This window comes from Leuciscus leuciscus (assembly GCF_965113295.1).
Source record: "Leuciscus leuciscus genome assembly, chromosome: 18".
In the NCBI taxonomy this organism is placed as follows: Eukaryota; Metazoa; Chordata; class Actinopteri; order Cypriniformes; family Leuciscidae; genus Leuciscus; species Leuciscus leuciscus.
Window position 1 is genome coordinate 709863 of NC_138742.1, and position 23269 is coordinate 733131.

Consider the following 23269-nt stretch of genomic DNA (forward strand, 5'->3'; position numbering starts at 1 on the left):
CCTACACAGTCATCAAGGCGAGAGAGGAGAACTGCGTGGTCCACCGTATCAAACGCCGCTGTGAGGTCTAAAAGCACCAAAACAGCTGGATTACCGGCATCTACAGACAGGGCGATATCATTATGTACTCTCAGTAAAGCAGACTCGGTACTATGGCGTGATCTGAAACCAGACTGAAACTTTTCAAGCACAGAGTTCTGTTGCAAAAAGGCTTGTAACTGTAAAGAAACAACTTTTTCCAAAACTTTTGACAGAAACGGCAGATGAGAGACAGGTCTAAAATTGGACAACACTGTAGGGTCAAGATTTGGCTTCTTAAGTAGGGGCCTGACCACAGCATGTTTAAATGCAGCCGGGACAGAACCTACACTAAGACACAGATTAAAAAAAGTGAGTAGACTTGGCCCAATGGTGCTATTAAAAACATCCTTCACTATCCTGGCTGGGACAATGTCTGAAGGACAAAAAGTTGGCTTCAAATGTTGTACTATATCAGAGAGCTGCGTCAGAGAAACTGGTTTAAATTCCTCCAGAATTGCAGAGCGCCCAGGGACACCAGATACAAGCACGTCAAAATTAGCCCCGCAGTTTTGCCTTACAGATGCTACTTTGTCAGTAAAATAACAAAGAAATTTCTCACATGTAGTAATAGAAACCTCAGTCGGATCAGCGGTGCATGGATTTACAACAGAGTTTATAGTATTAAATAACACTCTAGGTTCATTGCAACTGTTAGCAATGATCAAAGAGAGATGTTGCATTTTTGCCACCTTCACCGCCTTCTGATATGCGGCAACACTGTCCCTTAATAAACAGTGTTCACTTGCCAGGATCCAGTGTCTGGGGTCGGATCTGATATTTCTGACGTGGGGATTCCATCTGATTTAACATTTCCAGGATGCCAGCACAATCTATTTTACAACAGAAATGAATCAACACTGAACTTACTTAAGCTGGACTATGACACTATTCTCTTCTTTGAAACAATCTATTGTAAAAAGTGCTGTATAAATAAAGGTGATAATAATGAACCTGTTAACTTGGGCATAAAGAGGAGAAAAACAGGAAATATAGCAGCAAACTGAAACTCAAGCAAGGCTGAGAGCTTCAGAAAAACTGCAACAATAAGCAATTAAAGTTGTTTTTAGATTATTTTAGTCAAAATGGCAAAAAAAAATTTAAAAATCACAAATACAATCACTGTAATATGATTAACTTGCTTATCCCTTTTGACACTTTTGCTGTTATCAAATTATTATGGCATGGTCAGTGTGAGATAACAAAGACACACAACGTTTGGTGTCAATATGCCGAAGCGTTGCAGAGTTACAGCCTCAGAATCAGCTTGGTATCATGCCAACACATTTCTTGATGCTTTACTCGAGAACAGTTCAGTCTATCGAAAAGCTTTTGATAATTTTTTGCCGGCATCCTCTGAAGATGATCTGAGCCAATTTTGGTCAAAATCAGACAAACGGTCTATGAGAAGTTTCAAAGAAATTCAAAATGGCAGACAGGAAGTTAGAGCAAATATGGTATCATTGTTTTCGGCATGACCCAAGGAATCTATCAATACCAGTTTAATTAAAATAGCCCAAATTAATACAATTTTAATCAAAACATTTTTGGAAATGTAATTTTAACTTTTGACCACAAGGTGGTGCTGTCTTGAAACTTTGTGAGTATCTTCAGGGCAAGGTCCCAATGACATACCAAGTTTCATAATGATACGCATAGCAGTTCGTAAAATACAGCATTTTAGGACAAAATGGTCCCAAAATGGCCGACACCCACAATAGCCAATATGGGAAAACTGGGCATTGACGTTTTAGGATTTTGTGGGTAAACCATTCAGTAAAAAAGGCAAATTTTCATATTTCCTGACCAGTAGGTGGCGCTGTGCCGAAACGCTGCATGTAGGCTCATGTCATGCTTAGTATGACATGTACCAAGTTTGGTCTGAATACGCTAAAGCGTTGCGGAGTTGCCTTGGCAGGCTCTTCATCAAATTAGTTTGTGCGTTATTCAAGAACAGTTGGATATATCAAAAAGCTTTTGATCATTTTTTGCCAGAATGGTCTGAAGATGTTCTGAATCAATTTTTATGAAAATCAAACGAGCCGTCTAGGAGTTCAAAAAAATATGTTTTGGGGAAAATTCTAAATGGCGGAAAAATGTTCATGACACCCCTACGGTTCAGAGGTTATTAGCATAAACATAAGTGAAACTGTGGTCAGTTGGTGGCACTAGAGGGATTGAGTTAGAGACTCCAAATTTGCTGTGGTAAATGTTTGCACTTTCCTCTATCTGTGCATCAAACTTCACACCTTAGTAAACTGAATATGTGTGAACCTGGCGTTAGGGCATCCAAATCTCTGTACAAATCTCGTTTAGAACTGATTGTCTGCAGAGAGAGAGAGAATGTTTTTTTGCTAATGTGGAATAACAAATTTTAAGAATCTATTTCAAATATGCTTCCATACATAACATCACAGTAAAGAATATTGTATTTTGCTTTTAAGGTTAAGATAATGATTCTTCTCAGCAAAGTTGCAATTCCTGTTTTCTCCTTATTGTCTTTAATGGCTCTTGGAGTCCCAGTTTCTCTCAGAATGATGTGATTATCATTCAAATTGCATAGACGAATCATTCGTGTGCTAGTGTTATGCTGATTGGGCCTGTTTCTTTGAGCAAGCCAGATAACCTGCCTAACCGGTTTTCACTTGATAGAAAGATTCATCCCTACATTTGCATGCTTTGTTTGAGTTTGTCTCCACCTCCAAAAGTCCCTCCCCCTTGGAAGGTATATAACCTACAATGTATAATGTTTGAGTTAGACTTGATGAACTACAGACTCGGAAGAATAAATCTCTTCTGCTTATAAGATCCAAGTCTCCTGGTCTTGCTTCGATGAAGGAATAAAAGTTTCCAACACTAATAACAATAACCATGTAAATGGGAAAGTATAAACTTTGATACCAATCTTTCATTTGAAAGTCATGTGTCTAGTATCTGTAAAACCGCATTTTTCCATCTTAAAAATGTATATAAATTACGTCATATGCTCTCATTGACATGCTGAACAATTACTTCATGCATTCATGACCTCAAGGCTAGATTATAGTAATGCTCTACTGGGTGGTTGCCCTGCACGCTTAATAAACAAACTACAGCTGGTCCAAAACGCAGCAGCTCGAGTTCTTACCAGAACCAGGAAGTATGACCATATTAGCCGAGTTCTGTCAACACTGCACTGGCTCCCTATTAAACATCGTATACATTTTAAAATATTGCTGATTACTTACAAAGCACTAAATGGTTTAGCTCCGCAGTACTTGAGCGAGCTCTTAGCGCATTATAGTCCTTCACGTCTATTGATAAAAGTGCATCGATCCACGTTAAAAGTGCATCCATCCACCATAAAAGTGCATCTATGCACGAAAAGTCCATCTATCCACCATAAAAGTCCATCTATCCACGATAAGTGCATCTATCCACCATAAAAGTGCATCTATCCACGATAAGTGCATCTATCCACCATAAAAGTGCATCTATCCACCATAAAAGTGCATCTATCCACCATAAGTGCATCTATCCACCATAAGTGCATCTATCCACCATAAGTGCATCAATCCACCATAAGTGCATCTATCCACCATTAAAGTGCATCTGTCCATCATAAAAGTGCATCCGTCCATCATAAAAGTGCATCCATCCACCATAAAAGTGCATCCGTCCATCATAAATATATGATTTATAACATCTATAACATCCCTCAATGACTATAGGCCTATTGCACTAACATCTATAATTATGAAATGCATGGAGAGGCTGGTTTTATATCATATTAAGTCTGCTCTGCTACCCACCATGGACCCCCACCAGTACGCATATAGGGCCAACAGGTCGAAAGATGATGCCATCAACACTGCACTCCACACTGTACTGCGACACCTGGAACATCAAGGGACGTATGCACGGCTTCTGTTCATTGACTACAGTTCTGCTTTTAATACCATCTTACCAAACAGACTGTTTTACAAGATGTCTGACCTAGGCATACAGCATAACATCTGCCTGTGGATTAAAGACTTCCTAACAAAGAGGCCACAGTCAGTGAGGATGGGCTCACATCATTCCACAACTACGCTAATCAGCACGGGAGCCCCACAAGGCTGTGTGCTAAGTCCTTTTCTTTACTCCTTGTATACTCATGATTGCGTACAATCTAATGACAACAACATCATAATTAAATTTGCGGATGACACGACTGTGCTGGGGCTGATCACCAGAGGAGATGGGTATGCCTACAGAGAGGAGGTACAGAGGATGACGACGTGGTGCACGGAGAATAATCTTACCCTAAACATCAAGAAAACGAAAGAACTCATTATTGATTTCAGGAAGAAACCGATTGTTCACACACCACTGCATATCAACGGGGAGATAGTGGAGAGAGTATCAAGCTTTAAATTTCTGGGCACACACATTTCTGAGGACCTTTCATGGACAACAAACATCACAGCATCAGTCAAGAAGGCGCAACAGCGGATGTATTTTCTCAGAATGCTTAGGAAAATAAACCTGTCAAGGCGGCTCCTGGTGTCATTCTACCGCTGTTCTATTGAAAGTGTCCTCACATATAATATGCTGGTGTGGTATGGAGGCAGCTCGGCTGGTGATAAAAAGGCCTTGCAGAGAGTTATAAAAACCGCACAGAACATCACAAACCAACAGCTACCTGCTCTGGATGACATTTTTAACTCCCACTGCCTGCAGAAAACACATAACATTGTGACAGACCCGAATCACCCAGCCCATCAGCTTTTTGAACTGTTGCCATCTGGAAAACGCTTTAGATCGATCAAAACACGCGCAACCAGACTCATGAACAGTTTTTATCCCAATGCCATCAGGATAATGAACCATGAACTGAAACTACATCCTCAAATTATTAGCACAAGACATTTTTGACATGTTAGACAATTACGTGAAATAACACTAAGCACTTTATTTAATAATGGGCAATTTGCAATATGAATTTAACTACTCTTTACTGTGTACGTTGGAAAGTATAACAATTTCATTGTATGTTTGTACAATGACAATAAAGAAATCAATCAATCAATCAATCAATCAAAAAGTGCATCCATCCACCATAAAAGTGCATCTATGCACGATAAAAGTGCATCCATCCATCATAAAAGTGCATCTATGCACGAAAAGTCCATCTATCCACCATAAAAGTGCATCTATGCACGATAAAAGTGCATCCATCCATCATAAAAGTGCATCCATCCATCATAAAAATGCATCCATCCACCATAAAAGTGCATCCATCCACCATAAAAGTGCATCTATCCACCATAAAAGTGCATCTATCCACCATTAAAGTGCATCTATCCACCATAAAAGTGCATCCATCCACCATAAAAGTGCATCTATCCACCATAAGTGCATCCGTCCACCATAAAAGTGCATCCGTCCATCATAAAAGTGCATCCGTCCATCATAAAAGTGCATCCGTCCACCATAAAAGTGCATCCGTCCATCATAAAAGTGCATCCATCCACCATAAAAGTGCATCCATCCACCATAAAAGTGCATCTATGCACGAAAAGTGCATCTATCCACGGTAAGTCCATCTATCCACCATAAAAGTGCATCTATGCACGATAAAAGTGCATCCATCCATCCATCATAAAAGTGCATCTATCCACCATAAAAGTGCATCTATCCATCATAAAAGTGCATCCATCCACGAAAAGTGCATCTATCCACGGTAAGTCCATCTATCCACCATAAAAGTGCATCTATCCACGGTAAGTCCATCTATCCACCATAAAAGTGCATCTATGCACGATAAAAGTGCATCTATCCACGATAAGTGCATCTATCCACCATAAAAGTGCATCTATGCACGAAAAGTGCATCTATCCACGGTAAGTCCATCTATCCACCATAAAAGTGCATCTATGCACGATAAAAGTGCATCTATCCACCATAAAAGTGCATCTATCCACCATAAAAGTGCATCATAAAAGTGCATCCGTCCATCATAAAAGTGCATCCATCCACCATAAAAGTGCATCCGTCCATCATAAAAGTGCATCCATCCACCATAAAAGTGCATCCGTCCATCATAAAAGTGCATCCATCCAAGGCAAGGCAAGGCAAGTTTATTTATATAGCACATTTCATACACAATGGCAATTCAAAGTGCTTTACATAGAAGAAATTAAAATAATAAAAAGAAATAAGAATAATTAAAACAGTTTAGAAAAATAAAATGAAATACAGTACAGTACAGTCGGACGAACAGCGGCACAGTGCTCATTCAGTAAATGCACAGCTAAACAGAAGTGTTTTGAGTCTGGATTTGAATGTGACCACTGTAGGAGCACATCTGATCTCTTCTGAAAGCTGGTTCCAGCTGCGGCTTGCATAATAGCTAAAAGCAGACTCACCATGCTTAGAGTGAACCCTTGGTATTTCTAGCTGATATGATCCTAATGATCTGAGTGATCTGTTGGGTTTATATTCAGTGAGCATATCTGCAATGTATTGAGGTCCTAGGCCATTGAATGATTTATATACCAGTAATAATACTTTGAAATCAATCCTAAATCTAACTGGGAGCCAGTGTAAAGACCTGAGGACTGGTGTGATATGTTCATATTTTCTGGTTCTGCTCAGAATCCTGGCGGCAGCGTTCTGTATGAGCTGCAACTGTCTTATGGTCTTTTTGGGAAGGCCAGTGAGGAGTCCATTACAATAATCCACCCTGCTGGTGATGAAAGCATGCACAAGTTTCTCTAAGTCTTGTCTGGAAACAAAGCATCTAATTCTTGCAATATTTTTCAGATGATAGTATGCTGATTTAGTTATTGCTTTGACATGACTACTGAAACTAAGGTCTGACTCTAGTGTCACACCAAGATTCCTGACTTGATTTTTAATTGTTTGACCCCTAGAGTGAAGGTATGCGTTCACCTTGAGAACTTCATCTTTGTTTCCAAACGCAATAACTTCAGTTTTGTCTTTGTTTAATTGAAGAAAGTTTTGACACATCCAACTGTTGACTTCATCAATGCATCGACACAGGGAGTCAATGGGGCTGTAATCGTTAGGCGATAGGGCTAAGTACAGCTGTGTGTCGTCTGCATAGCTGTGGTAAGCAATTTGGTTGTTTCTCATTATTTGGCTCATTGGGAGCATATACAGGTTGAACAGGAGTGGCGCAAGAATTGAGCCTTGAGGGACTCCGCATGTCATGGATGTCCACTCAGACTTATGGTCTCCTATACTCACATTTTTTTTTTTTTTTTTTTATTTATTTATTTAGAAAAACAGGGACAGCGTACAATAAACATTAACCTCAAGGGGAGAGATGCATAGTACCAGGTTTTAGCTCAAGAGCTAATTTCCACCCGTAGTCCCTGGGCAGGCTGATGTTATAATAAAATACATAATACATCATACATACATGAATAATGAAATTTACATTGACCAAATAAATAATAAAAGTCTTCATATGCACAACAATCAGATCTTCACACCTTTCATTTACTCAAGTCTACTCTTAAAGAACACATACTTACACACACACACAAACACATACATACATACCTCCGGTCACATATGGGTGCAAATTTGATTTGACAAGAGCCATTTCTTTGCCAGGCGTGAAAAAGTATAAAAGTTTGTGCTTCTTATCAGCTCTGTAGGCAACATATTCCACTGACGAGCGGCCACACAAGAAAAGGCAGAGTTTCCAAATGCTGTCCTGCGTTTAAGGATCCTACATTCACCTCGCACTGTAGATCTAGTGGCTCGAGCTGTTGTTTCAGAGCCCAAAGATATAAACTCTTTTAGTGGAGGAGCAGCGGTATCATGAAGGATCTTATACGTCAAACACAAATTTGTGTGGATCATCAGATTTTCAAAGCTGAGAAATTTGTGTTTTACAAGGATATGACAGTGATGGAATCGTCTGCCTTTCTTATCGTGAATCTTTAGAGAACTTTTATATAATGACTCAAGAGGCCTGAGGACAGATTTACAGGCCTGTGACCAACTTGTCATACAGTAAAGAAAATGTGGAACAATCATTGCATTTAGATAGGCTCCTGAGGCCTCGATTGTAAGGGAATTTCGAATGTATCTGAACTGTGCCATATTAAATTTGATTGTATTTGATAATTTTTTTATGTGCCTTTTAAAGCCTAAATTTGGTTCCAGTATAACACCTAAATATTTTACCTGATCTGGATTTGAAATGATTTGTCCATCAATTAAAATTTTAGGACAATTTTGTATTTTATAACGATTTGTAAAAAACATCGATACAGTCTTATCTAGATTTAAGGTGAGGCATGATTTTTTCAGCCACAAAGAAACTTTCTTCATCTCTTTGGTCAGTTTTTGAGCGACTTCTTCCGCAGTTTTACCATGTGCATATAGCACCGTATCATCAGCATACATAGTAATTTTACTCTTACACACAGTTGGCAGATCATTTATGTATAGCGTAAACAGCAGGGGGCCCAGAATGGAACCTTGTGGCACTCCCATGCTGCAAGATCTTAAGGATGATTTTATATTATCTACCGCAACACATTGTTGTCTGTCATTAAGGTAAGATTGAATCCATGCTATTGTATTTGTGTCAAGAGAAAAATAAGATAGTTTGCTGATGAGAAGCTGGTGATTAACGGTATCGAAGGCCTTTCTCAAGTCCAGAAAGACCGCCCCTACCACACCTCCACCATCAAGACTGGATTTGATGTCTTCTAGTAAGTAGCAGCAAGCAGACTCTGTGGAGTATCTTTTCCTGAACCCAAACTGGCAGGGATGTAATGCATCAGTGTGGTCAAGATGCTCCACTAGCTGCTCTGCCACCACCTTCTCAAAGACCTTGGAGATGGCTGGTAGGATACTAATAGGTCGATAATTTGACACACAGAGCTTGTCTCCTGACTTGAAAATCGGCTTAACTACTGCTTTTTTTAACACCAAAGGAAAATTGTTTTCATTTATAGATTGATTCACAGCTATTGTTAGTACAGGAGTTAGAGTAATTTTGAGTTCTTTTAGAAGGGATGTATCAAGTCCAAATATATCCTTTGTTTTACTATTTTTCAAATTTGCTATTATTTTGGAAATTTTGTCTTCATCTATATTCTGCAACCTACAATAAGATGCATTGCCATCCCCATGATCATCTTGGCAGCAGTTCACTTCAGGAAAAGTCTCCGCCAGGTCTAACATAGAATCCAAGAAATAATCATTACAGTGTTTAGCCAGAATAGAGCCCTCATTTTGAACTATTCCATTGATTTTGAGCTGTAAATGCTCCTGATATATTTTTTCCCTTCCCAATAGTTTATCCATGCTCCTCCACAAATTTTTACAATTACCTTTTGCCTCTTTGATTAAGTTTAGAAAAAAATGTGCTTTTGCTTTTCGAAGCAGCATGGTAACTTTATTTCTCAAAGATTTGTAAATGTAATAATCAGTGGTTAATTTAGTTTTAAGAGAAACCTTAAGAGCTTTATCCCTCTGTTTCATTGTGTCCCAAAGGGATTCATTAAACCACGGGAGCCTCTTTTTATTTGATTTTCTATGTTTGAGCTGTGTATATTTATCAATTTTATTCTTTATAGCAGTTATAATATTATTGCATGTATGTACACAGCTTTCTCTATCAGTTTTGGAGGCCCAGTCAATTTCATTTAAATCATTTTTAAGGAGCTCTTGGTTTCTTTTAGGAATATGAGGAATTTTGCATTGTTTGTTTGATTGTTCTTTATTTCTGTATCTTGATTTATTTAATTTCCTGGCTATTAGAACAAGATTATGATCAGACAGTCCCGTTATTAGGTTGTATGTTTTATTTACCCTGTCTGGTTTATTTGTGAATATTAAATCTATCAAAGTTTGAGACGTTTTTGTTATTCTAGTAGGCTTTTTAATCAATTGTATCATTTGTATTGAGTTTGCAATATCTTTTAGGTGTTTCCTCTTGCCTTTATCAAGCCAATTTATGTTGAGGTCGCCCATGAGCAATATTTCCTTTCGGTCATATGTTTTTAGAATTTTTGTTAAACCAGTATAGAAATCGCTTGTTGCATTTGGTGGTCTATATACACAAAGTACAATAAATGACATTTGGGGCGATAGTCTAATTGTAACACCAACACACTCTATAGTTTGATCTGGAATGTCTATTTGGTGACTGTCAATACTGTCTTTTACGTAGATCAAAACCCCACCCCCTTTTCCCTTTCCTCTGTCCCGTCTGTATACTTTGTATCCAGGAATCATAAATGCCGATACAGGAGTTGTAGCTGTAATCCAAGTCTCAGAAAGACACAGGTAATGTAGATTTGATCCCAACAGTAGATGTTCCAACTGTTCCGTTTTAGACATTACGCTACGTATGTTAATATGTCCTCCGAATATTCCTTTCGGCTTTGTCAATGGGTTCCATAGAACCGACGCATGGTTTACTGTCTGAAATAGTTTCATCTGGCTTTGTTTTGAAACAACTATAGTCTGCATAGCATTTAATTTACCACTTTCATTTGCTGGCTTAAGCGCGTGTAGTGCCTGGAGGTTACCCCATGAGCAATATTTGGGGTAACCTTGCCTATGAAAGGAAGATTTGAGATCGGTCTATAGTTGCTTAATATGGTCTTATCCAGATTGTTCTTTTTCAGGAGGGGCTTGACAACTGCAGTTTTCAGGGAGTTTGGAAAACTCCCAGAGAGAAGTGAGGCATTTACCACTTCTAGAAGATCTGCTTCTAAACTGTTTAACACACTTTTGAAAAAAGATGTGGGAAGTGTGTCAAGAGCGCATGTTGATGTTTTAAGGTGCTGTACGGTTTCTACCAAAATTTTGCCATAAATTTTTTTGAAATCAGACAAAGTTACTACTTTTTCAGGTGGTCTGATCTGTCTGACCCCAGCACAACTCAAGGATGTGCTGATCACCTTTCTGATATTATTGATTTTGTCAGAGAAGAAAGAAGCAAACTCACTGCACTTGCTGTTTGAGAGCATTTCACTGGGAATCTGGCTTGGGGGGTTTGTCAGTCTCTCTACAGTAGCAAAAAGAGTGCGTGTGTTGTTTAAATTGCAGTTTATAATATTTGAGAAGAAAGTCTGTCTAGCTTTGCCTAGTTCCATATTGAAAGCATGAAGGCTGTCTTTGTAGATGTTATAATGGACTACAAGCTTTGTCTTCCGCCACATGCGCTCTGCTTTTCTGCATTGTCTTTTCATATTTTGCACTGCTGTTGAGTTTCTCCAAGGTGCTTTTTGTCTGCCACTCTTCTTCCTGACTTTCACAGGAGCAATATCATCAATTGCACTTTTAACTTTTGAGTTAAAAGAATCAAGGAGAAAATCAACAGAGTCAGCAGATATGCTTGGTGTTAAGGATATAGCCTTCATAAATAGTACACTAGAGTTCTCATTTAAGCATCTCTTCTTGACAGACACAGATCTAGCTTCAGTGGCAGGAGAGATCAATATATCAAAGAAAATACAGAAATGATCAGACAGTGCTACATCCTTAATAACAATCGATGAGATGTTTAGACCCTTACTGATAAGTAAATCTAGAGTGTGTCCATGATTGTGTGTGGGTCCATGTACATGCTGAGTCAGATCAAAAGTTTTTAAAACAGTTTTGATTTCTTTTGCCATATTGTTTTCTGCATTATCTATGTGAATGTTAAAATCTCCAGCAATGGCAAAACAGTCAAACTCTGAGGTAATTGTTGATAACAGTTCTGTAAATTGCTCAGCAAAGGCTGGAGAGTATTTTGGAGGCCTGTAAATAATGATGAGTAAAATGCGTGGAGCACCTTTTAATACAATACCCAGATATTCGAAAGACGTGTAGTTCCCAAATGATATTTGCTTACATTGATAGATATCTTTAAAAAGAGCAGCTAGACCCCCACCTCTCTTAACAGCTCTGCAGACACTCATAAAAGTAAAGTTAGGAGGGGATGTTTCATTGAGGATTGTTGCACTGCAGCTGTCTTCTAGCCAGGTTTCATTTAGAAGCATAAAATCCAGGTTGTTTGTGGTTATTAAGTCATTGACTAGAAGTGATTTATTTTTAAGTGAGCGGATGTTTAAAATTGCTAACTTAACAGTCTTACTTTTTTTCCCTACATCAATCTTAGTTAGACGTGCAATAGGCATCAGATTAGTTGAGTTTGCTGTACGGCTATTGAAGGCCTTAGACTTTCTATCTTGTAATAGAACAGCAATAGAGAAAGATACAGGCACACTGGGTTCCCGCTTGTTCTGTAAACATTTGAGAAAGTTACTGTTATCAAAGCGGGGACCCGACATACATCACTGAGAGCTGGTATCAGTTGTTTTTGGTTCACCTCGAGCAGATGGAGGAGGGTGTGGGCCCTGGCGTTGTGGCAGAGGCCGAAGAGCTCTCACAGAGGCAGGGGGAGGGCGAGCTGGGCCTGCAGGCTTTGGTGGTAGCGGTGCCCGACGTTTTTTGGTTGATATCTGGGGGCTTGCAGCAAAAGAGTGTGATAGTCTGGTTCCAGCATGCACCAGTTCTTCCATTTTCTGTGAGAAGCACAGAAGTGGAGTTGCTGGCGAGAGGGAAAACGTGTATGGTGAAAGGGGCTGTTGCTCTGGTGTTATAGGAGGCTGTGATATGCTGTCCTGGCTTCCCTGGCTGTTTTCCAGGAAGTCGTCCTTGGGTGCTGAATCTTGGAGCAGTTCTGATGTGTCTGTCTGTGGTGAGCTCTGTGGGCATGGCTCAGCTGAGATTGTGTCCGTGAGCAGAGGTTGTTGTGGCTCAGTGGTGTTATCATTGTCCTTGTGTGATATGTCAACATCATGTCCATTCTGAAGTGAAGTCCTGTGGTCATTCATACTGTGTCCAGGTGTGTGTGTGCCATTCTGATTGAGTGGATTGGCACACACTGCAGAAGGATGATTGAGGGAGAAGTAGATATTGTCCTTTAACACTCTTGAACCAAGTTTGTTTGGGTGATGGCCATCCCGATGAAATAGTTGTCTCTGACTCCAGAAGAGATTGAAGTTGTCAATGAAGTTTACTCCTTTTATATTGCAGGTTTTTTGCAGCCATGTATTAATCCCAAGCAACCGTGAAAACCTGTTTGTCCCTCTTGCTGGGAGTGGTCCACTGATGAATGTCTGAACTTTCAGTTTTTTAAGTGTTTCAAAAAGTTCATTGAAATCCTTCTTAAGGAGTTCTGACTGCTCTTTATGAATGTCATTCTTCCCCACATGAATGATGAGTCGATTTGCAGTCTTATGTTTCATTAGAATGTTCTGAAGTTCCCTGTTTATATCAGAAGTTGTTGCTTGTGGAAGGCAGCATGTAGTTGTATCCCTGCTGCTAATGTTTCTGATTATGGAGTCCCCCACTATCAGAGTCCTGGGCTCGGCTGAGCTCTGAGCTGAGTGCCGCTGTCTGCTCGACCTTGAGCGCCAGTTAGCATCAGTGTTAGCTACTGGCTGATACAGTCTGTGTTCGATCACATTCATCACGTTTGGGGATTCCTCATTTACATTCATTAGTACTTCAAATCTGTTCTCAAGATGTATAGGTGTTGGTAGGAGACCAGTGTTTGCAATCTTTGTCAGAGCTGTATCTGGGGTAGAGGATGCTACTGCGGCAATATGTGGGGCTCGTGACAATCTGATGTCTCGAGTGTCTTTGGGTCTCGCTCCCTGTTTGTGCCATCGATTTGTAAGTCGATCGGCTTGTTTCTCTACCTGTCGAGGAGCACTAGTTTCATGGGACTCACCGGCTATATGCTGAGGGTGTCCATGACGAAGCTCTGTTGTGTGTTCCGTCTGGTTTGGTGGTCCCGTAAATAACTTTGTTTCAAGAACTGCAATCCTTTGTAAAAGTCTGTGGCAGTTAGTGCAGCAAGTAGATTCCAGAAGAGGCATTTTCTCTCTTATCCTTGTAGGCAGTTGTGTTTTCCTTTCCCCGGAATGTAAGCTGGTCGGGTAGAAGAATTCTGCGTTTTTGTAGTAATCCAAACTTTGTCGTTTGAGCACTGTGCTGATTTGCTGAAGTTAAAATTAGGTGATAAAAGGAGCTAAAATTATAAAAGTATAGAAGATAAAATATAAAAGCGATAGAGCAAAGCGCGGAGCATTAAGCAAGAGCGTCCGAACAGTAGCTGAGCAGGAAGGAAGATCCACCATAAAAGTGCATCTATGCACGAAAAGTGCATCTATCCACGGTAAGTCCATCTATCCACCATAAAAGTGCATCTATGCACGATAAAAGTGCATCCATCCATCATAAAAGTGCATCTATCCACGATAAGTGCATCTATCCACCATAAAAGTGCATCTATCCACCATAAAAGTGCATCTATCCACCATAAAAGTGCATCCATCCATCATAAAAGTGCATCTATCCACCATAAAAGTGCATCTATCCACGATAGGTGCATCTATCCACCATAAAAGTGCATCTATCCACCATAAAAGTGCATCTATCCACCATAAAAGTGCATCTATCCATCATAAAAGTGCATCTATCCACCATAAGTGCATCTATCCATCATAAAAGTGCATCCATCCACCATAAAAGTGCATCCATCCACCATAAAAGTGCATCCATCCACCATAAAAGTGCATCTATCCACCATAAGTGCATCTGTCCATGATAAAAGTGCATCCGTCCACCATAAGTGCATCTATCCACCATTAAAGTGCATCTATCCACCATTAAAGTGCATCTATCCACCATTAAAGTGCATCTATCCACCATTAAAAAAAAAAAGCCTACAAGACAATACAGCATTTACTGTAGGTGTACTAAGTGAACAATTTACTAATGGCTTAATTTAAGAAATTTTCAATTGCGCTTCTGATTTGGCTGTGAGATTCGCTGATTTTGGGTGCGCAAGATATGATGGACTCTGATCCGTATAAAGAGTCTAACCATGTATCTTCACGCCGAAATGACGTCCGTGCTGCCGAAGCGCCACCTAGTGTTAGTGTTAAAGTTTCACCCCTTGTTCTTCTATACTCTTTGGTTTCACATGCATTTTGTGTTTCACATAGGCTGTGTGTGAATGGGCTATGACCTTCAAATGCTCCTGTCAGTCACAGACAGGTCACAGTCATGATCACTGAGGCTTCATCATCAAGATCCTGAATGAGTTTTCTATCTGAGAGTGTGCGCTCACCAGGTTTGCGTTTGCGAATCCCCCTTTTCTTCATACTGTGAGGACGAGGAACCTATACACACAAATATATTACTGAGGGTCACTGTGGTTCTCCAGAGCAGAAGATTGAGAGAGTCTGAGGTCTGCTGTTGTGTTTGTTCAACTCAATTGCTTTATTGGCATGACTGTAAATACAATATTGCTGAAGAACAAGAACAAGAAGAACCTTAAATAAACAGTAACAAATTAGAACATGTGTGAACACTTGATACCACAGTGCTTTAAAGGAACACGCCACCACTTTTAGGGACTTTAGCTTATTCACCGTATCCCCCAGAGTTAGATAAGTCCATACACACCCTTCTCATCTCCGTACGTGCCGTAACTCTGTCTGACGCACCCACCGCTAGCCTAGCTTAGCACAAAGACTGGAGGTAAACGGCTCCAGCTAGCATACTGCCTAGAGCCCTGCACAGGGCCAAAAATCCAGCCCTAACCGAGACCTGGCCCGTGGTGTTCAATCCCTAATCCAGCCCTAACCGAGACCTGGCCCGTGGTGTTCAATCCCTAATCCAGCCCGAAAACATCTGCAGTTTTTCAGCCCGAACCCGACCCAAGACCAACATCAATATCACGTTAAGCTCTCTCTGACGCGCGCTGTCTCTGCTAGACGCACACACATACACACACACTACTAGGTACAATTTTATTATAGGCCTCAAACATAACTACCACCACCGACAATTATGCCCACAAATATTAATAGAGACTGTCCATTACAGAGAAGCATAAGCATGCAGTAGAGAATATTATAGCCAAATGTGATCCAGCAGTAAATATAGATTTACGGCCTACCTTTTCTTTGATAACTTTACGGAAGAACAACGTTTCAAAGAACTCTTCGCCAACTGGCTAACGTTAAATAATAATAAAAATATAATAAATAAAAATCTGTTGAACTGAGTAACGTTAGGCTCATTCACTGTTTATTCGCGAGTGTTGTGAAGAATAGCATCCACTGTTGAAGGCTTCTGGCTCATTGTTTGTTGTGGTAATCAAATCAAAACTTTCAAAATGCAGCTTCTCCTGAAGCATTGGGAACTTTTAGTAACTCCCCTGCTCTGCATGGTCAACTGTCACCTGATGCATTGCACGTGCATAATCGCATATTGCGTCATGGTGTGTACGAATAACAAGGTCACATGAGACACAACATCTTCTCTAACCGTATACACACTGGGAACTATATTCTCAGAAGGCGAAGCACTGCTACTTCTGCGGAGGGCAAATCGCCTTCTGAGAATATAGTTCCCAGTATGTATACAGTTAGTTCCCAGTATGTATACAGTTAGAGAAGATGTTGTGTCTCATGTGACCTTGTTATTCGTACACACCATGACTATACAAATCACAACATGTAAATAGGAAAATGTTGGCGTTATTTTGTCACTTATTGGGAGCAGTATGCTAGCTGGAGCCATTTACCTCCAGTCTTTGTGCTAAGCTAGGCTAGGTCAGACAGCGTTACGGCACGTACGGAGATGAGAAGGGTGTGTGTGGACTTATCTAACTCTGGGGGATACGGTGAATAAGCTAAAGTCCCAAAAAGTCAGGGTGTTTCTTTAACATATGATGAGGGTCACTGTGGTTCTGTCTCCATCTGCTGGTTACACGTGTTGTGTCGCTGTAGGAATAATAATAATAATAATAATAATGATAAGAGTAAATGGAGTCTCATCCCGCAGCGTTTCCAGTATTGTTCGCAGGCGTTACAGAGCAGTTTTCCCTCAGGATCCCGGCTCCAGCGAGGTGTGGTGCTTGTCTGACAGTTCGAACAGGACAAATCTCCTCTAAACAACAACAGTAAAACAAGTAAATTACAAAAATTTTGGATGCAATTAAAAACATACTACAATAAAAAAACAAAATTTTTAAAACCTGCTGCAAACAATGAAACAAAGAAAACATCATGAATACATTGCAATAATAGAAAATAGGACAAAAAAAACCTGAAATAAAACGACATAAAATAAACTTGCTGCAACTGAAACACTGAAATAAAGTTAAAACATGCTGAAACCATTGCAATAATAAAACAAAATGAGCAAAAAAAAAAACATGCAAAAATATATTTATTATATAAATATTTATTTAATCTGTGTTGCACGTACACATTCTTATTCATAATTAAAATATCCATGGCTTTACCTCGTGTCTCTTTGATAAAGGTTCATGTGACTAACCAACCCTGATTAACAAAATTAAGACGATACAGAAAGTGATATATAAAATTATGCACATGTTGATTTTAATGTCCTCCCCATTTTATGCAAGATGAAGAGAATATGCAGAGAAAGGCAGAATATTGGGTGCAAGTTTTACGAAATGAGGGGAAGGTGTTATTAGAAACAGCTTTCTTCAATAGCAAGCTATATTAATATATGAATTCCTTTAAACATGATTACATGCTGCCAGTATTGTTGTAAGCAGTTTAAAGGCCTCTTCACACCAAGGATGAGTCCCAGACATCCCAAGTCTCCCGGAAGTTCCGGGAGTCTCCCGCATATTGATAGCGGCTCCCTGATGCCCGCAAATCAGTTAAAATCTCCCGGAAGCAAGAGCGCGCAAGCGTAGCGCGCGCACGGCAGAGAGAGTGAGCGCGAGACCTTGCGTGTGTGTGCTAGTGTGCGTGTGTGCCTCAGGATTTTATCTCTACTCTCGAACCGAATTCATCAGCCCGAATTTTCAGTTTTGGCTATACTATTCCTTACCTTCAACCTACAAACACCGGGCTGGGAAACCCTAGAGCAAAATCAAATTCAAGCAATTCACGGCAATTAAGTTGAAACATTGAATCTCCTTAAAGAAACCGAAAGATCAAGGTTTTAGCTAGATCGCCCCGCAAGAAAGTACACATGTCCTCCCTATGAATGTTCAACGAGGCACATTTAGCCTGAGGTTTTTGCTATGGGGAGAGTCTTCCTTTGAGCACCAGCTACCAAATCGTGGCCTACCGAACAAAGCCAAGACCTGCTTAAGTGCTCGTACAATAAACCAGTTCAGCTGTTGTAACATGCTCTCTTACCCATGTGGATGTACGGCCAGCGATGGGGACTGTTCAGCTTTCTTTCCCTCCTTGTTCTGGGGCTCAACAGAACCTCCAGCTTCCGGGTCCTCTCTGGATCTCTCTCCAGGAGCTACAAGAGAAGGGACAAATGATTAGAATTACTACACACACTGTTATTCTCATCATCCAGAAAAACATGCACAAGAAGACGGCACTGCTCACCAATTGTAGGGGCCAAAACGGTCTCCCTGACAAAGGGTCGATTAACAATCTGCTTGGACTTGGTGGCGAAGTTAAGGGCTGAGAAAGTGTCAAAGTGGTATCTGAACTCCGGTGCGATGTTGATGATCATAGCAGAATCTATGGATCCGCACAGAGAGTCCTGCAGCAGACGGGTGAGTTTACTGTCCCTGTAGGGCATGCGGCCCCTGGTTCTGTTCAAAGCCTCCACCACTTTACTGAGGGTGAAGAGGGACAGGTTGATGGCTCCACTCTCTTTCAGACGCATTCCCTGGTTTCCTGTGCGTCGGTTGTCCTCTGAACCGGCCAGGTCAACCAAATACAACTTTCCTGTTTGCGATCTGTGTGGCGGCCGACGTCTAGACTTCACTACCTGAGAGCAAATATAAAACCGTAACAATTGAATTTCTCTCTTTTTTTTAAATTCAATCAAATTAAGTTTGAACAATTGCTTTCGTTTTTTGGCACAGAAAATATGTTATATTCCTTAAAAGATTGTTTTAATGCTATATTACTGTTCTTACTTTGAAAAGCATGTTCTACTGTACAATAGTAATATATTTGTCAATTGCTTTTGTTTTGGTGAGCCTGTAATGTAACTGCGGGATTCAATCATTCACACAGAACATGTAGAATTCATATTTAAATAGTCGAATATTCACAGACACTAGTCCATATCGCGATTTGATCAGGTGATTTATCCAAAATTTAGCCAAAGTCTGCATTATACAGAAAATCCCATCTTTATTCATGAGAGTTCTGTGTTTTCCACATTGCAGAAATCATAAGGCTCTAGCTTTATAATACTAACATAAGCGTTCCCTCTCCTAATTACAACCAGCAAACACAGTAAGAGTCAGTGGTATTGTTTGAGGGAGAGATTTATTTTCAGCACCAGCTACCAAATCATGGTCTACCACACAGAGACCAGGACCCGCTTAAGTGCTAATGGAGAACTAGAATGAAGTGAAATGTGCACATTCAAACCTTTATGAGGAGGATAGCGTGACTGCGGCTGGAGTGCTGGTTGAGTTTGGTAGAGGCTGTGGTGCGGTTTAGACTCGCGGGGATAAAAAGTGTGTCAAACTCAGCAAAGGATGAGAGTTGTGTGTGCGTTAGACCGGGAACGATGATGTTTCTGTCCTTGTCTTCACGGACGGGCAGGTCCTGGGAACCTGGAGAAAACAGGTCCAGCACCTACAGACACAAAGCTAATCAATATTGCAGAGCAGCTGCCCACTGAAATGGGGTTTAAGTGGAAACAAAAATACTTGTAAACAATTTGGAAAAAAAAGCTTGCAAATAAGTTATTTTTGACATTTTATAACAATTCATATACTTTTAATAAATCACCAAGGATGCATTACATTGTTCAAAAGTGACACAAAAGACACTTACACTTTTACAAAAGACTTAAAGCTGCTTTTTAAAATGTTCTATTGGTTCAAGAATTTTGAAAAAAGTGATCAGTTTCCACAAAAATGTTAGCAGCACAATATTTCTCAACACTGAAAATAATGAAATCATATTAGAATGATTTCTGAAGAATCATGTCATGTGACACTGAAGACAAGAGTACTGATGCTGAAACGTTTAGCTGTCACAGGACAAAAATCCATTATTTTGGTAATCGAGTAATTGGTCGATTATTTTGACGATTAATCGAGTAATCTGATTTTTCCCCAGACACACACACCAAACATGCATATAACCCGCAGGGCATACATTTAATTAAATTGCAGCTTTTGTGAATTCACAATAGCACTATGGTTAATACATCATGCAGCCGTAGGAAATAGTCTAATAATGCGGTTCATGGATTCTCATTCGTTGAACGCACCACTTTTGCACCGGTTACTCGACGCGGCGAAGAAAAACTAAATTTAAATCGAGCAATCATGACAGGCCTAATTAAAAATGTAAATCTTAAAAGCACATCTATTCTGTGGTAGGCATGCTCACCACAACAGAATACCTTTTCATTATAGATCTCCAAGTAAGACATCCCAACAGAGTATTCCCAACCATCCTGCCCCTCTTCCTGAGCTCCAACCAGACTGAAGACCTCCCTCACAGCTCTGGGAATGACCCCCGGCTCCTCTTGACTGCCAAGCATGGTGTGAGTCTTTCCTGAAGAGAGGAGGTAGAAGAAATCTTGTGTGTTAGAGTGTGAAATGTCTATATAATGGCACATCATGAAAATCTCAATAAGAATCAGATCATAAAACTTAGTTCAAATCGATGGCGGCAAATGAACTGCAAATGAGATGAAGGCAGGAACGATACCTACTCCAGTGGGTCCATAGGCAAAGACACTGGCATTCCGACCATTAAAGATGTGGGGGAGGATGGGCTTGACAGAGGTCAGAAACACCTCCTGCTGTGTGGGCTCTTGACCATGAAACGCATCAAACCTACAATCCAAAATACAATTCAGAACAGCGTGAATCAATCCCTGCACAAACACTTGCCTCCGGTTTTACAGACAAGGCTTAAACTAGTCCGACTAAAATGCATGTTTGAGCCGTTTTAACTGAAAGCAACTGGCACTGACAGATCTTAAAATATGTCACTGCCAGTGTTGTCTCAATGCACATCAGTAATGTTTTTTTTTCCCTTTCTAAAGCACGTCTATAAAAGGATTAGGGTTAGTCCATTCACCCAAAATTCTGATGCTTCAAAATGTTCATAAAGAGATAAATACAATAAGACCAATTTTGTTCTCATCAAGCAAGCATGAGCTTCCATTTATCAAATGTGAGTGCTGCAAGTATGTTTGCTGATCAATGTTGATATGTGAATAAAAGCCTAAATTAAATCTGTTCATTATATAAAATGATCGTGTCTCTTCAGAAGACTTGGATTAAACCACTTGAGTCATAATGATTTATTTTACAAACTCTTCATGAACATTTTTGGGTGAATAGGCTTTCAATGGAGGGACAGAAATATCTCAGACTTCATTAGAAAGAACTTCTTTTGCGTTCTGAAGATTAATGAAAGACCAAGGGTTTGGAACGGCACGAGCGGGAGTGAATTACAAGAATTTTCTTTTTTGGGTGAACTATAATTGCGAAAAAAAAAAAGCTCATATGTGGGCTTCAAAAAACAAACAAAGCCGTTGAAAAATAAATAAATAAATGACCAGACTTGGACAATAAATTCAAATTTGGGTTTGGGTTTATAAAATTGCAAATATGCTCTGATAATGGTTAAAAATTACCCAGCAAATCAATCCAATCCGCTTTATTTATATAGCACAATTTAAATAAACACAAGGTTTCCAAAGTGCTGTTAAATCAAAATAAAACACTATGAAAGGATCAACATTGTGGTATTATATTTTCGTAACTGACCTAAACGTGGAAAAAACACAGAAAAAACCCTCTTTTCCAAGTATCAAGGACTGTTATAAGTGTTTCTCTTCCTGATTATCCCAACAGGCACACAAAGTGCCAGTGGATTTTCTTAAAGGGATACTTCACCTCTGGAAAGATGAATGTGTATTTAAAATAGGTAATTTATGTAGAAGAAATGTGAAATTATTTTTGAATTTGGAGCTTTCTAGACTGAGAAAATGTATTTTTGGCTAATGTGGATGAAAGACAACAACTCCCAGAATGCACTTGCTTCGCTGCCCTAGGAGGCCACTCCCAAGCCACGCCTACCGGCAGAGCCGTCGCAATGGGGTAGACAAGGTAGGCAGCTGCCTAGGGCCCCCAGCTGAAGGGGGCCCCCGATGGCCGCACGGTCGTTTAGGTTGTGTATCTGCCCTCGTCAAACAGTATCAACCACTGTAAACAAACCATCAGAATGAGACAGCGCAATCACTCTCCAGTACTGCTCCGTGAGAGGGCCCCCCCAAACTAGAGGGATTCCTCCTATGCAACGACAAACACTATGAGTGCCCTAATCACTGTAATGTTGAAGTGACATCCACCGTCGCGCACCCCCCATCAGGTCCCCCAGCTGTCAGTAACAGCGCTACGCGGGCATTTAAATTAAAAAATGTCATCATGAAGCGCTCATACCCTTCAGAAAGAAAGAAGAAAAACGCCAAAGACACAGCGGCAAGTAAACCATTATTATCTCCAAATGCAACTGTCTGACGTGTTTTCACATCTCTGCGAACCTTGACATCAGTGACCAAACACAACGGTATGTGAGCGTTGTTAGAGGGTGAAAAAGTTCAACTAATAGTCATACACAACTTTGTTCTGTTTGCAGAATTTAAGCATAAAATACACACTAGACAACTTCTCGCCCCTTCACTGTTGTAGCTACAGCGTTCGAAAACTTCCTTTGAGCCAAATCCTCTTGATGCACGAGCCCAGATTACGATCGCATGAGATTTTTTGCCATGTATAAAGGCAAAAGCTAGAGAAGTGTTGTAAACGGCTGTCTGCCCGCGGTTGCGGTCACCGGTAAAAACTTTGTCAATTCCAAACAAAATGAGCTGGTCCTATGACTCCCATCCCATGCAGTTAGGTCCAAACAAAATAATCCATCAAGTCCAGTTACATTTTAGGTGTACGCAGGCTATCAATTTCTGTCAGGGTTCTGTCACTTCGGTCTAGTTAATTTCTTGGTTTTGTGACAGAGCTCTGACACTCCCTGTTTTGTCTCGTCTCTGTGTGAGTGCGCGGTTCCGAGCGCGCTCGGGCCGTGCACTCACTTGTCTACGTGCCTTGTTATATGTGCGGGGCGTGGTGTTTGGATCCCGACACGTCTGTCTGGTTAGGTTTCGGTTCTGTGTC

The 23269-nt window shown here is 40.3% G+C and overlaps 1 protein-coding gene across 1 annotated transcript; it reads right to left on the minus strand.

Moving 5' to 3' along the window:
- Positions 1-16726: 16726 nt before the first annotated feature.
- LOC309481131 (kinesin-like protein KIF22) lies at positions 16727-20915 on the minus strand. The gene is made up of 6 exons (XM_082145961.1): positions 20799-20915; positions 20488-20642; positions 19500-19709; positions 18495-18885; positions 18291-18402; positions 16727-17055 (listed from the first exon to the last, which is right to left on the minus strand). Exons 2-6 carry the CDS (start codon positions 20626-20628, stop codon positions 16845-16847), a joined length of 1065 nt encoding a protein of 354 aa, XP_082002087.1. The 5' UTR covers positions 20629-20642; positions 20799-20915; the 3' UTR covers positions 16727-16844.
- Between the last annotated feature and the right edge of the window lie 2354 nt (positions 20916-23269).

Bases quoted from the DNA above. Each gene is read 5' to 3' on its own strand.
- LOC309481131 (XM_082145961.1), bottom strand. From the start codon at position 20,628: ATGCTTGGCAGTCAAGAGGAGCCGGGGGTCATTCCCAGAGCTGTGAGG. The intron at 19,710-20,487 runs GTATTCTGTTGT...TTGTGTCTGTAG, and splicing joins TGGAGATCTATAATGAAAAG to GTGCTGGACCTGTTTTCTCC. The intron at 17,056-18,290 runs GTAAGAGAGCAT...GTTGTTGTTTAG, and splicing joins CTGGCCGTACATCCACATGG to AGGAGATTTGTCCTGTTCGA.